At 41.4% G+C, this 14,420-nt stretch overlaps 1 protein-coding gene across 1 annotated transcript in view; it reads right to left on the bottom strand.

Annotated features, from left to right (window-relative positions):
* Positions 1-6,836: 6,836 nt before the first annotated feature.
* Positions 6,837-14,420, bottom strand: part of LOC306828694 (desmoglein-2.1-like) — a 33,107-nt gene continuing 25,523 nt past the window's right edge. The window contains exons 10-14 of the mRNA XM_079351259.1: positions 12,214-12,435; positions 11,251-11,475; positions 9,283-9,413; positions 8,850-9,149; positions 6,837-8,634 (exon numbers count right to left, since the gene is read on the bottom strand). Coding sequence (XP_079207385.1) covers positions 7,675-8,634; positions 8,850-9,149; positions 9,283-9,413; positions 11,251-11,475; positions 12,214-12,435 — 1,838 coding nt within the window. The 3' untranslated portion in view covers positions 6,837-7,674. The remainder of the gene's footprint in view (positions 8,635-8,849; positions 9,150-9,282; positions 9,414-11,250; positions 11,476-12,213; positions 12,436-14,420) is intronic.

Genomic DNA, 14,420 nt, shown 5'->3' on the forward strand with positions numbered 1-14,420 from the left:
TTTTAAAGTGTCAATCTCATTTTAATAATAATAGATTTAATTCAGAGGTGCCTTTCAAAACACTTCACAGACATGTTTACGGCAGCTTTTAAAATCATTATGAAGACAACGCAAGTTTATTTATATAGCGCTGTTAGACACAAGGCAATTCACAGTGCTTTACAAACATAAAAATAAAACAAAGCTTAAGGAAAGAGTGCAACAGAAATTAAGAAAACAGTGCAAAAGAAAGACATCATTAAAAGACAGAGGAGAATGTAAAAGTACTCGATAAAGTAACAACTTTTTAAAAACTAAAAGTAGAAAGTATATTTTGAAATGAAAGCCTGAGTGAATCATATGGTTTTAAGGCCTGATTTAAAGTTAGCTGAATGTGGCATCAGTCCTCATGTGTTTAGAGAGTTTGTTCCACAGGCGAGGAGCATAGTAACTAAAAGCTGCTTCTCCTTCTTTGCTTTTGACTCAGGGAACCTTGGGAAAGAGTAAACCTCTTCCTGAGGACCTGAGCGGTTTGGATCTGACATGTATTTAGGGCCAAGACCATTCAATGCTTTATTGACCAGTTGTAAGATTTTGAAGTCGATCCTCTGACACACAGGCAGCCTGTGCAGTGATTGAAGCACAGGAGTAATGTGCTCCACCCTCTTTGTGTTGGTGAAGAGAATTCACGAGACAGGACGCGAAATGATCCGACATAGCATGCCAGTTTGAATAGATGTGTTTTGAGAAGAGATTTTAAAAGTGGAGACAGAGTCAATACTGCAAGATGTGGTTGGTAGGGAATTGGGGGGGACAGTGTGGTGCAGTGAGACGAATGGAAGAAGAAGACCTGGGAGTGGCAGTGGGTGTGTTGATAGTTCAGAGAGGTACAGAGGAGTTAGGTTATGGATTATGGAGGAGTGATGTGACTAACGTATCAGGATCATATACCTGAAACTCTTAAGGGATATAAATAGCAAAAATAAGTTTTGTGACTTGGTTGCAGAGCGAAGACTGGCTCAGAGAAGCAGTAGTCAGGACTGAACAATCTTGAAATAAAGCAGCAAGTATTTTACGATTATGTTGGCCACATTTTATTAACAAGGTGACCAGAAGTGCTTGAACAACACAAGTTTTACTGAAATTATACATGTCGGTTACAGTATTTGTGATTCGAATTTGGGTTTTTAGACGCAACATGAGGACAAAAGTGAATAAGCAAAGAGTTGGTCTTTGGGTGGTTGGACAACTTTGAAAATGAAATGGTCATTGCAGAAGCCTGTTGACCTTATCATGCTTCCATGTACGCATACAATACATGTTAAAAAAAATCCTGCCTACGTGTGGACTATAGGCCTGAGTTCTAAAAGAAAGTCATGAGAAAGTGAGTAAAAACCGAGGAGCAGCTGATGCAAAATGTAATAAATTCAAGTATGCTTTCAGTTAAAGAGACAAAGTGATAGCTGTATCGAGAGTTTATTGGGAGTTTAGAGCAGGTTTGAAGGCTTGAGCTCTTCAGGGAGGGGATTCAGGGGCTCTCTTGTGCTGTTTGGGAGCTGTTGCTCACATAGTCGACAGGGAGGAATACTCTGAAATCAATAACACATTGTAGTGATTTCCATCTGGATGGTAGTGGTCTCTCCAGGAAGACAAGGACCATGAGGGCTTTCAGAATGGTTTAATGTGTGTGTGTGTGTGTGTGTGTGTGTGTGTGGCTGTGTGTGTGGCTGTGTGTGTGTGTGTGTGCGTGCGTGTGCCATTTAAGACATTGGCCAGGCAGTAACCATAATGTCAACCCAATCAATAAATTCAGGAAATTTTGGATGGACATGCGATTGACTTACTCTTACACTTCTTCCAAACTGGTTTAGGTGCCTGTCTGGGAGGGACTATGACAAATGTGAGCCAAGATGTCTTGAAATTTCTTTTATACTCTTCTCGGCTAAATAGTTTGAATTGTTCGGCACATTGTTTTATACTTTCTGCCTTTTTCCAGGTATTTTCACCTTTAGTTTATGATCTTTATTTTGTGGCAGATTTTAATCCTCGTGAAAATCTTTGTTGTTATAATTCTGTTTAAGTTTAAAACAAAAGTATAACCTTATTTGTCCAAATAACAAAGTCTTAACAAAGTAAGATTGAACATAATGTTCACAGCAGCTATTAATCAAATCAATGAAGTAGTGATTTTATATAAACAAGGTGTATAGCCTTTTGGGTAAATATGTTTTGTTGTGTCCAACTTTAATTGTAATGTGTTAGTTTTTTGTTTCAATAATGATGTTTCCGAAACTGGTCGATGAAATATCATGTTGTAAACCGAGACTCAGAGAAAGTGTGTTGAACTGTGCGGAGTGAAAACTTGACAGTAGTTGTCAGAAAACAGACAGGGTGTGGTGATACCAACAGGTGTGACTGTGAGTCAGTTGAGAGCGGGATGACTTGTGTGGTGATTAACTTAAAATGTTTGCGTATCAGTGAGTAGATGCAGCCATTTGGCTCATACCTTCTCAATTAGTTTAAAGGAAGAAATGCTCATGATACTCGGGTAGTGCAGAAAAAGGTCAATGATTGTAAATTCATAAATCTTTCAGTTGCAATAGAGGTGTTTTTTTGGTTTTTTTTTAAGAAACTGAATTTGAACACACCAGGACCTTTCAGAACTAAAACATCAAACAAACAGGTGGTTGGGGTCCCCTCCAATCGGCGTTCATTACCATATATGTGCCAGGTTCATTAGTTTTTCTTTTGTGAATTTTATTGACAAACATTGATTTTCAAAGCAAAAGATCATGCCACACCCGAAAGAGAGTGCTGTTTGATGGGGCCCCTTAGGGATTTTTCCTATTGTCATTGAACAAAGTTTAAGCTGCTGCTGTGGTTAAAAGTGTCTCAGCCCTTGAGGCCTGTGGCCCCAAGCAATGGCCTGCCTTGCCTATTGTCAAATAGGGCATCTGGGTCAACCCCATGACTGGAGACCCAGTCAGTCCAGAATGTGGTTGCTCGAGTTCTCACCAGGTCAAACAAACGGCCTCACATGGAGGAGATTCAGTTTAAATTCTCACCCCCACTTTCAGACCTATCACTGACAGACCCCAGAATATGTGTCAAAACTCTTTCACTCAGGTGAATGTCCAACACTCTATCTTTCCCACAGACTCATTTTAACGCTCATGCGTTTAAGCCATAGAACCACTCCTTTGGAATTCCCTGCATATCTCATTGCATTCTGCTGACTCTGTTGAGTTTTTCAAATAGCAGCTAAATATGTCGTGACAGGCATATACAGTAGGTAATCAGGCCCACCCAGTCAACATGTAAATCTGTGTTTTACTGTGCAATTGTTGTTCCTGGTCACAACAGGATTTCATATTGTCGGTCCATGAACTCCCCATTTGTTCTTATTTTTTATGTTGTTTTGGGTTTTTTTGTTGATGTATAGCACTTTGAAGATGGTGTGAAGGAATGAGTGGGCCACACATTAACATGTAACACATTGCCATGGTATCAAGATGGACCATTAAATAAGAAAATAGCCCTCCTCCTGAATATTTTTATGAATGAAATTGCATTATATGAAAGGTTACTGCTTTAATACGTAAACATTTAATGAGGGGCATAAAGTCACAAAACTCACAATGAACTGGGTGAATCCCACAGGAAGGTCTGCAGATATGCATATACACTATTTAAAACTGGCTCTATACGTTCCAGATATAATGTTTTTTAGTTTCAAATAATTCACAGACTTCTCCTATCAAGGATTTGACTTGCCAAACCTTTTCCTGAAATTGACCCAACCTATCATCGGTAACTGGGACCCAGAAACCTTTTTTCACACAATTTTGGAAACATACTTCAATACTCAATTGCTCCTGCTGCTTCACCGGCGACATATGAATGTGTAGGAATAGGATTTGTTACGTCTGATGGTCATTTTACATAACAACCTTTACATTTAGTGTGTGGAGGGGCTGGTGTGATGTGTAACTTGCTTTGTGTTGTCTGAAGACTAAAAAATCCCTATATAAACCCAATTCCATTTACCATTTACACTTGGATTATGATTGGTCACTCTGTTTTTAATTTGTCATCTTGCATATCTTAGCCTCAGCCATTGTATCTATCAGTATCGAATTGAGCAAACTAGCTTGTGCCTTAAAGCTCACAGACATATACAGTATGTGCTATATATAAGCAGGTGACCTATCAATTAGACATGGGATGGATTCTATTCTCCATGTTGAAAGTTCTTGTACTTATGGATCCAATCTGAAAGAAATATTTAAGAAAGGGAAATTTGACATAATAATCCTGATTATTAATTTTAAAAAAGCAACTTTGTAGTACTTTCAGAGCAACCCTCCTTTCAGATGTATCTTAAGTGTTCAAGTGGTCGAATAAAACGGCTGCTTGTTTCTCCACATCTCATGTTTGAAAAGTAGAAAATGATTCAGCCCTGATGACTGTCAGGGTGGAGTAATTCCATCAGGTGTGTGCTCAGCATTAAAACCGGTTAAACAGGAAACTGACTTCTGTCAAACAGAAGCACCAGAACACAAATACACAGACTGAAAACGAATCAAACATCTCCTGCGATAATTACTGCACAACTCATCTCTCCTGAGGGACAATCTGAGCTCAGACACACCCTCAGCATCATGCTCATGTCATTGCTCATGCTGTATTTTAAGTAATTGCTTACTTTCCCATAAGATCATTAAAAGTCAACAGGTACACACAATGGATAAAAAGAAACCTTCTGTCTGTAGACAATCATCATGTTTTTTAATATATCGTAATAGTAATTTAAGCACCTTAAATAAATGTCGCTTTTTGTGTTTAATATAGGTGGTAGAGTTGGTTACACTTTATTTTAGTAGGTACAATTCTGGGCATGAATCAAACTTATTCGCTATCAACATACTTGATCACTTGAATTTCCTTCGGGATCAATAAAGTATCTGCCTGCCTGCCTGCCTGACCCTAACCCTAACCCTAACCCTAACCCCTAACCCTAACCCTAACCCTAACCCTAACAGTTAAAATGTTTATTTTGGGGGCTTTGTGGGCCGTTATTGTAGAGATAGAACAGGGGATAGAGCCACGGAGAGAGGGTACCTTTAATCAAGTTATATTTATTATGCCGTGTGCTGCTACCCCCTTAACCCTTGTGAAAGAGGTCTTAATCTCAATTGATTCATTATGTATTCTCTCGAGTGAAAGTAAATCGATCTTTAAAATAATAATTTTAAGAGGAAAATATGAACGTCCTACAAAGTCATTACCTGAACCGAGATTTGACAACTTCCTAGAAATTACATTGAAAAAACATTATTACAGATACAGATGAAGTATTTTTCTTTAATTTCTTTAACAAAAGACATAACATGCAGACATAACATAACACACACACACATACACACACACACACACACACACACACACACACACACACACACACACACGGTGAGAGGTGAGAACTTCCAGAGGTTATGGGGCTACTTTTGTTATTACCATTGTTGCATGGTAATAATTGAGATGTGATACTGTGGTTACTGTTTTTGGTTCCAATTATGTACTCAGTTGTTATGGCACTTTTGGCATACTAGTGTACAACAACAATATTGTCTGTTTTGTTTGTTGAATATTAAATTAAAGTAAAAAGATGAATTACAAAAAAAGTTTGCCTCTGGTATATACCACTTATCTGCAACATGTAGATAAGTGGTAGGTTAGTATGCTAAAATTTAATGAAAAGAAGTGACAGGGTTGGGAAGAAGAAAGCAGTTAATGTTACTTTCTGATTATACCATGGTACAATCATTCCCACACAGAGAAAGACTCTGTTTTCAGTATGAATAAAGCCAAAAGGCAAGCTTCATCCTGCCCATCTTTGGGATGATTGAGACCCGCCCTATGGGCCATCGACCAGACAGACCGGCACACTGTTGGCTGGAGGCCACACACCATCCTCCACCTCCCAGTTAATTGTGAATTTTTGTGTTCGCCACCCTAAGCCAATGACCATATAAGCAAGGATTGCACTGACTGCCAAATCTAGAGCGTGTAGTGACATGTTTGTAATTTGGAGAAATTTTGGAAAATTATGGATATAATAAACTCATATAAAGAGTGTGGCGCATGCATGTTTGTTTATGTTTATGCCTGACTAAGATACTAGATAGGAGCCACCAGAGAGCGCGAGAAAGACAAAGAGAGAGAGAGGGCGGGAAAGACAGAGCGAGAGAGAGAGAGAGAGGTATTTATGATGCATCATACATTCGACTCATCACGCTGATCATCCTCCAACAATGGACACAACCCCTGCAACATTAACAATCAAACAGATGGGACAGAGGCACCTAGTGGACAGGTGGAGGTATCAACATCATCAAGGTATCGAGTGAAATTCTCAAAAGTAAAATGCAAATGTACCATATTACTCCACACAAGTACTCCCTTTTTTAAAGTAATCAGTCCTCTTGCAAAGTTAATGTCGACATCAATCGGTTCAGTTCAAGTAAATTCTGAAGCTTTATTGGGATATATGTTTCAGGAGCAGTAGTGCCAAAGCATCAAAGTATAAAATGATTGAAACTCTTAACTACTCTTTAAAACACTGATATTAGTAAAGGCGATGCCTTTCTAAACTGTCATTGTATATCTAACTTTCAATGTAGCTGTGTCTGCATACTTTTTGTGGTTGTTTGTTCTGCTGAACATGGTGGTTTGAAAATGTAAAAAAATTAGAAGAGAGATGGGGATTGATCCTGGAAATCCAATGACCACGAGAAGAGTGGTCTATATTGAAAGTAATGTGGTCAAAACTGAATTTTTTTCAAAATGATTTTATTTTTGCAAAACAGACACAATGTAACTTTAACCAAAAGTTAAGAGACATAAAATATAACATAGAAATGCATAGATCATAAGCTGACATAGTTGTGTGTGTACAGTGTTGCCATATGTACGATAACGAACGTATTTGTACCATAATTTGCCCTCTCTACGATCAATATTGGCAGAAAAAGCCAAATATATAATAATTTTGCAAATTCAATGTCCTCTCAACCAAACATTGTTTGTAATTTGAGAGCAACCAATCACATCAGCACGGCTGAGATCACATCAGTACCATTCAGCTCTTGCCCGGCACGCCTGCCGCTCTGCTGCCAGGCTCTACATGCCAATAACATCATCACTGGATGCCCTACTAACGCCTGTGGTTCGTTATGCCAGACGTCGAAGAAACTTAAGATGCCACTAGCTCAGCGACACAGGGGCTAGAGGAAGTCAACAGTTATTGGTTTGTTTTTTCCTTTATTGACAATGTGGTTTGCGGGGCATCCTTTTGCCATTTTGTGTGGTATTTAGGACCCGTCACATTGTTTTTTTTTAAATGTACGATAGTTTAAAGTAAAATATGATCATTTTAAAGCTGCAGCATGATATTACTGTATTACTGTAAGCTTGTTTGATTTTTGCAATTTGAGTTATTTCCCCTTCCCTGGTATTTATTTGAAAAAAGGTTACTTTTATATTATTATTGCTGTCAAATTTAAATACAGAAGAGTGGGCTACCTGACCTGAATCTCTATTCGCGAACTCCCACAAGCATTCCCATCACCACCTTAACCACACAAGAGAAACAATCTTTTTGGCATCACTGAAAAGGTCCTTACAGTGTCTCAATTAGCGCATTTCTTTCCTCTCCTGCACTACGACCTTGCGGTAGGTGGGACCTGTGCTCACAGTGGTGGTGGTTGAACTGCTCTGAAAGCCAGCCGATGGGCTGCTCTTGCGGACTTTTAAAGAGCCAGGGATGATATTCTTCGGGGAAAGATCTCCTGCTTCCTGGATTTCTTGCTGTAGAGTTACCCCCTGCACAAGGCTAGGCTGACTCCCCTTCACTACTCTCACTGAACCTGCAGGGACTCTGCCTTCCACGACCATCATGGTCTGGGCACCAGAGGGGATGCTAGTGTGGACTCCATTCCCCCCTACCACAACTATTCCAGGGCCCTGGGATTGTGATGTGGTCATCATGGTCTGCCCCTGGACCATCATGCCTTGGGAAGGTAGAGTCTGGGTTCCATTAACCAGTACCATGCCTTGCAGATTGGTAGATGGCACCTCTGCCAGAAGTACCGTATTCTGAACCTGTGGCTGGACTACGCAATGCATCGGCTGAAGCATAGGGGTGCTGGTGTAGTAGACAGGCTGTTGCTGCTGTACCATGTACATCTGGCCTTGATTTGTCATCCCTTTGTTCACTGTGGTCATCCCTTGGTTCACTGTGGCTATCCCTTCTCTCAGAGTGCTTTCCTTAATGGTCTCCCTGACAACAGTGCGCTCTGCTTTGGGAATGGTTGGCTGGGGTAGAGGTGGCATCTGTTGAGTAGTCATAACCCTTGACACTGAACTCTGAGTTGGAGCGCTCACTTTTTTGACTTCAGTTTGGATCTTCTTGCCTCTGCACACCTCAGCCAGGGTCTTGAATTTAGGCCCAAAGTCATCAAGGAACAGTAGGTCGTTTTCAGACTCCAGGTCGCCCATTGAGACCACTGAGCCAGCAGGGGAGCCATTGCCCTCATAGTCATACACCAAAAGGCAGTCCTTAACTCCAAGGTTATCATTTCCACTGGCCAGCTTCTGTTGGAAGAGAAAAAAAAAATGTACGTAAAATCAAAACTCAGACTCATTGTGGAAGTCAAGGTTAGCCATAGCTGTAAATGTCTGACATGTTAACTGGAGAAAAACAAGACGGTTTTTTTTTTGGGATAAAAAAGTTTTAGATAGCTATATTGACTTTGTTGGGTTCAATTCGTTCTCTAAAATGAAAAGATAACATTTCAACGACTCCTCACCTGAGAGTAGTACTCTTCAAGGACGTAGTCTGGCAGAGCCAGGCCATTAAAAAGTCCCTCACCAAATCCTGTTTCTCTGCTCTCCATCTCAGAATAGAAGCCACTGCCAGTCTGCCCGTTCATCATCCCCCATGCCCCATCACTTAGATATCCTTCTCCATAGGCAGCCACGTTAACCCTATCCATAGAGATGATGGACTGCTGGAAACCCATAGTTGTCATGGCTGCCATAGTTGGATTAATGTCAGTCATTGTCATACCACCATCCATTTGTGTTGGCATGTCTATTAGTGGCACCGCCTGTAAAAGGTAAGTGAGCCAAATTCAAGATCAACAGCAGTAACAGATGACATCACTGAAATAGAAAGTGGCTAGTAGGCCTACGTTCAGTTAAAGTCACGTTTTTGTTTTATAGGTAATGTGTTGGTCTTACTGTGTTCTCTCCCTGGCCCTCAGTGCGATAGTTGATGAGATGTGACTTTGTGTCAAAAGGCATTTCTGTAAAGCCCCCTGGGAAACCAGCAGCACCTCCACATTGGCAGGATAGCAGCAACAGAGGAATAACTGTGAAAACAACAACACGGTGGTCCTTCTCTTGTAATAAGAAACAAAATAAAGTCTAGCTTTGCACAAGCAACATGGTCAGGTTTTTTTTACAAACATGACTCCTGTTGCCAGTGGAACATTTAGGTTGACCTTGAAACGAGTATTCTGAGTCACCTTCTCACTGTGCGTGAGAGACAGTCATGAGAAGGACTGGGTATCAACCGAATAAATTCTAATTCATTCGGTCCCAATTCGATTCAATTCAAAATTCCACTTGATACTATATCGATCAATTCAGGGATATTTAAGTTTCAATAGTAATTCTGCTTCAATATTTCCAGAGTAACGATATTAAAAGGTTTAAGTTTACGTTAAAAAACGACACCAAATGTGTTAGATGAAAGTACGTCACCTGGGAAAACTGTTCATTGCCTATCAACCAATCAAAGGTTGAATCTGCGATCAGCTGACATGTAAGGGCCAATGAGAAACCACTAGAGCCTGAAACAGACATCACAGCCTGTTCACTGCAGCCATACAAAAGACACACTGGTTACAATGGGGGGGGGGGGGGGCTGGAATAACAGCCTATCAAAAGATCTATCTGTGGATTTTCTGAAATCACTATTAGAATGTATTCTACTATTTCATGCCTCTTTATCACATACAATTACATTTATCTTGAGGAACTGCTTCAGACACGAAGCCAGGTTTGTTTGGGCTTAAAATAACTTTAAGGTCCCTTGAACTCACACTGATATTGAATTACAGCGATCCAGCTCAAAAATCTTTGCCTCCCTGACTACTTTTATGCCATGTCTTTTTCGGGTGAGGTCAAATGTATAATAATTATTAATATCATTAATGTTACACACTGTGTGCGTTTTAATTCCTGATCTGTCTTTCCACGAGCGAAAGTGTAAATAGTGTTTATGCCTTGTATTATTTAAGTCTATTGTATTTTTTTAACCCCTCTATTTCATTAATGTAAACTTGCTCATAGCTGGTTTTTTTGTTTTTTTTGCTATTGATGCTGTTTATATTCCCTGTTTTACTGTTTTTTTGGAGCTGTTGTAAGACCTGAATTTCCCCCATTGGGGGATCAGTAAAGGTAATCCTTATCCTTAAATGTTTGCCTTTTTGTTAACTTGATACAGATATCCTCTTTTGAACTGGCCCGATACAATGGTTTTATGAAGCGACAGGAGACATTTAGAATTACGTCATTTAGTGTTCCACTTCCTGGTTTGAGCATGGGTTGGGTTCGAATCACCAGCAGACCGTACTCGAGTTCACATTAATTGCTCCTGAGACCACCTCTTGAAGCGGACTTGGGTGAGGTTCCTGAGTACGGTATATGTTTGTGTCACACTGATCTGAACTGGACAATGGGGTTCCGCATTCTCGGATCCAGTCCCTGGTCCCGAGTGCGAAACCAGCCAGAGAATAGTTGTGGGTATTAGATATTTGAATAACAAAATCTAATATTAACATAAAGTTAAGTTCCAACAGTAACAGAACAGACAAAGTCAGCTCAAAATAATGAATCCAGGAAATGAATCCAGAAACATTTTTTTTTTACCTCAGAAGTTAAGACTATCCGTTGCACTCTCCATCTGATCCTTATATACACTATGTGTTAGTCCCCTATAGGCTTAGCAGTCATCAGGTCATATTCTGTGTTTTAAAAAAAATTATTTTCGGCATTGTTGCCCCTCTTATGAACGAAGTTGTTTTGGTCCTCGTTCCAAAACATTCACTAAGACCTGATCTTGAACTTACTCAACTCAACATGTCTTTACATTGACATGAAAGCATATAATCAAACAAGACTAAAACATCACATCATACTCACATAGTAACATCAGCAAGCCCAGAAACAGCAGCCCAATGCCTCCAGGACCCAGCCGTTTTCCTTTTGCGCCTTTTGCACACACTCCTCCATCCTTACAGGTACAAACTTGGACCTCTACCTTCTGTGGATCCGAACATGCCTCTCCTTGTGCATCTTTCACTTCAAATTCTACCTTAAAGACACCAGGCCACAGTGTCTCCTTAGCCCTCAGGATTGCTGCGGTGGCTGATGGCAAACAAATGAAATGTTCAGAAACAGCTTGACTTGACCTTAACAATCCATTGGATTACGGTAAGTACCTATCTTGAAATTTAAGTTTCAAAATAGAGACGGAAAGTGGTGGTGGTGGTAAGTCGATAACAGCGAGTTTTCGATTGTCTAAATTATCCAGGAAATATGATGTGTCCATGTAAAAGAAGATGGGCAGAGAACACAGAATGCTCATCATTGAACTCTTTGGAAAACCTTTCGAAAAAATGTGCGCGTCCCCCAATGAACCCAGTTCTTTAAGCTTTACACTGGAACAACCGCCCAAGTTTAAATCTAACCTGTGTCTTCTGTCTCGAATGTCACTCTCTCTGATTTCTGACTGTATCTACTATCCCAAAAGAAATAAAGGCATGAAAGCCCCAAAATAAACCATTTTAAAATATAAATGGATGTCAAGAAACTAAATTTTAAATGGACTTCAGCTTGTTTAGCTCTTTTCTAGTCTTATAACTACTCAAAAGGCTTTTACACCTCAGGTCACGCCTACACATTCACACACTGATGGTAGAGCCTGCTGTGTAGTGAGACCATCAGAAGTAACTAATTCATTTATGCACATTCATATGCTGACATAGCAGCGGCAGGAATTCGGGGTTAAAGGTCTAAGAAAACATCGGACATGTTACTGCATGAGCTGGGGATCGAACTCTCAGACCAGCTGGTTCATGTCAAACTTTCACAGAATCTCCTCACCATTAAGAGGCTCCACCTGCCATTTACCCTCAGTTACTTCTGGGAGGATGTTGAAGACAAAAGGGGCTCCGTTGGGAAACGCATCCTCATCATTAGCGCTGACAATAACAAAATCAGCCGAGGTACACATCGTCTGGTGGTTACTGGTCACAATGGGACAGTGGTCGTTAAAATCTTCCACCTGGATGGCGACGGTGCCTGTCGCTGTTGTAAAGGGCATGTCTGAGATCGGAAACAAGAAAATACAGTTAACTTTTCAATGACCAACAATTTATTGTTTTCAAATATATTACAACAACACAACACTAGGCAATACAACAATGCCCTGCAAGAGCAACATTATCAGAACAAAATGAAGGGACAAATCTGACAAAAACATTAAATATAAAGACGTTGTTCGAATAAAACAATAAAATAGAGTGGTTAAGAAAAATACATTAAATTAAATCACACCCAAATGAAAGAAACCAAACCAAAACAAGAGCAAACAAACAAGACTCCTCGACCACAACCATACTTCAAATTAAACTGCATGGAAGTGATAAGTTGTCCACCTTTTAGAGCAAATACCATTTCTATAGGATTGACAGCCTACATCACAAAACAAGGATAGCCAGCCTTTTAGGCTTGGAGTATAAACCTACAAGTAAAAATGTCCAGGAAAAGGTCAAGATCCTGCGATAACATTACTATATTTTCCCAATTTAGCGCTGCACAAGTCTAGTCGATCTATCAGCCTATATGTCAATTCTTCAAAGGCTGCCACTACACCTAATTGAGTGAACCAAAGGCTGGACGGAGGGAGATCGGCCGCCTTCCATTCTCAAACCAGGAGCTTCCGGCCCAGCATAATGGCTGTATGAATCTATCCCGCTTGAGAATAGCAGATCCCACTCAAAGGAGCAGAGTCCCCCAGTATATATAGACTAGGCACGAATGGAATCTCCTGACCCACGACTAATTTAATGTTTTCATGGATTGCTGTCCACCATCTCTGAGCTTTGGGGCAGGACCAAACCATATGGATAAGGGTGCCTGGGGCCTCTCCACATCTCCAGCATGCTGGTCATCTCTTAACCCCGCCCCATGTAATTTTGCGGGGGTCCAATAAACTCTATTTAGAATTTTCAATTGTATTAACCTGGTCCTAATCTCCCGAGAGGATTTTTTGCATGCCATTCATCTTCACTAAATGACTTATTGAGGTCAGTCTCCCATGTCTGTCTAAGGCTCCCTGTGTGGTCCCCCAACTCGTCCAGCAAAGCAGAGTAGTATCTCGAAGCTTCCTTTCCCTTACCAAAGACAGAGAGTATTTCCTTAAAGTTAACTTTTCTTTATCCATCCATTTTCTACCACTTATCCGGGGGCCGGGTCGCGGGGGCAGCAGTCTAAGCAGAGACACCCAGACTTCCCTCACCCCAGACACCTCCTCCAGCTCTTCCGGTGGGACCCCGAGGCGTTCCCAAGCCAGCCAAGAGACATAGTCTCTCCAGCGTGTCCTGGGTCTACCCCGAGGCCTCCTCCCAGAGGGACATGCCCGGAACACCTCCCTAGGGAGGCGTCCAGGGGACATCCGGACCAGATGCCCAAACCACCTCAACTGACTCCTCTCGATGTGAAGGAGTAGCGGCTCTACTCCGAGCTCCTCCCTGGTGACCGAGCTCCTCACCCTATCTCTAATGGTGCGCCCAGCCACCCTAAGGAGGAAGCCCATTTCAGCCACTTGTATCCGAGATCTCGTTCTTTCAGTCATGACCCAAAGCTCATGACCATAGGTGAGGGTAGGAACGAAGATCGACCGGTAAATCAAGAGCTTCGCCTTTCAGCTTAGCTCCTTCTTCACCACGACGGACCGATACAGCGACCGCATGACTGCAGACGCCGCACCGATCCATCTGTCGATCTCGCGCTCCATCTTCCCCCCACTCGTGAACAAGACCCTGAGATACTTATACTCCTCCACCTGGGGCAAGGACTCCCCACCAACCCGAAGAGGGCAAGCCACCTTTTTCCGGTCGAGAACCATGGCCTCAGATTTAGAGGTGCTGATCCTCATCCCAGCCGCCTCACACTCGGTAGCAAACCGCCCCAGTGCACGCTGAAGGTCCGGGTTCGATGGAGCCAACAAGACCACATCATCCGCAAAAAGCAGAGACGAGATCCTGTGGTCCCCGAACCGGACCCCCTCTGGCCCCTGGCTGCGCCTA

This window comes from Symphodus melops, assembly GCF_947650265.1.
Source record: "Symphodus melops genome assembly, chromosome: 8".
NCBI lineage: Eukaryota > Metazoa > Chordata > Actinopteri > Labriformes > Labridae > Symphodus > Symphodus melops.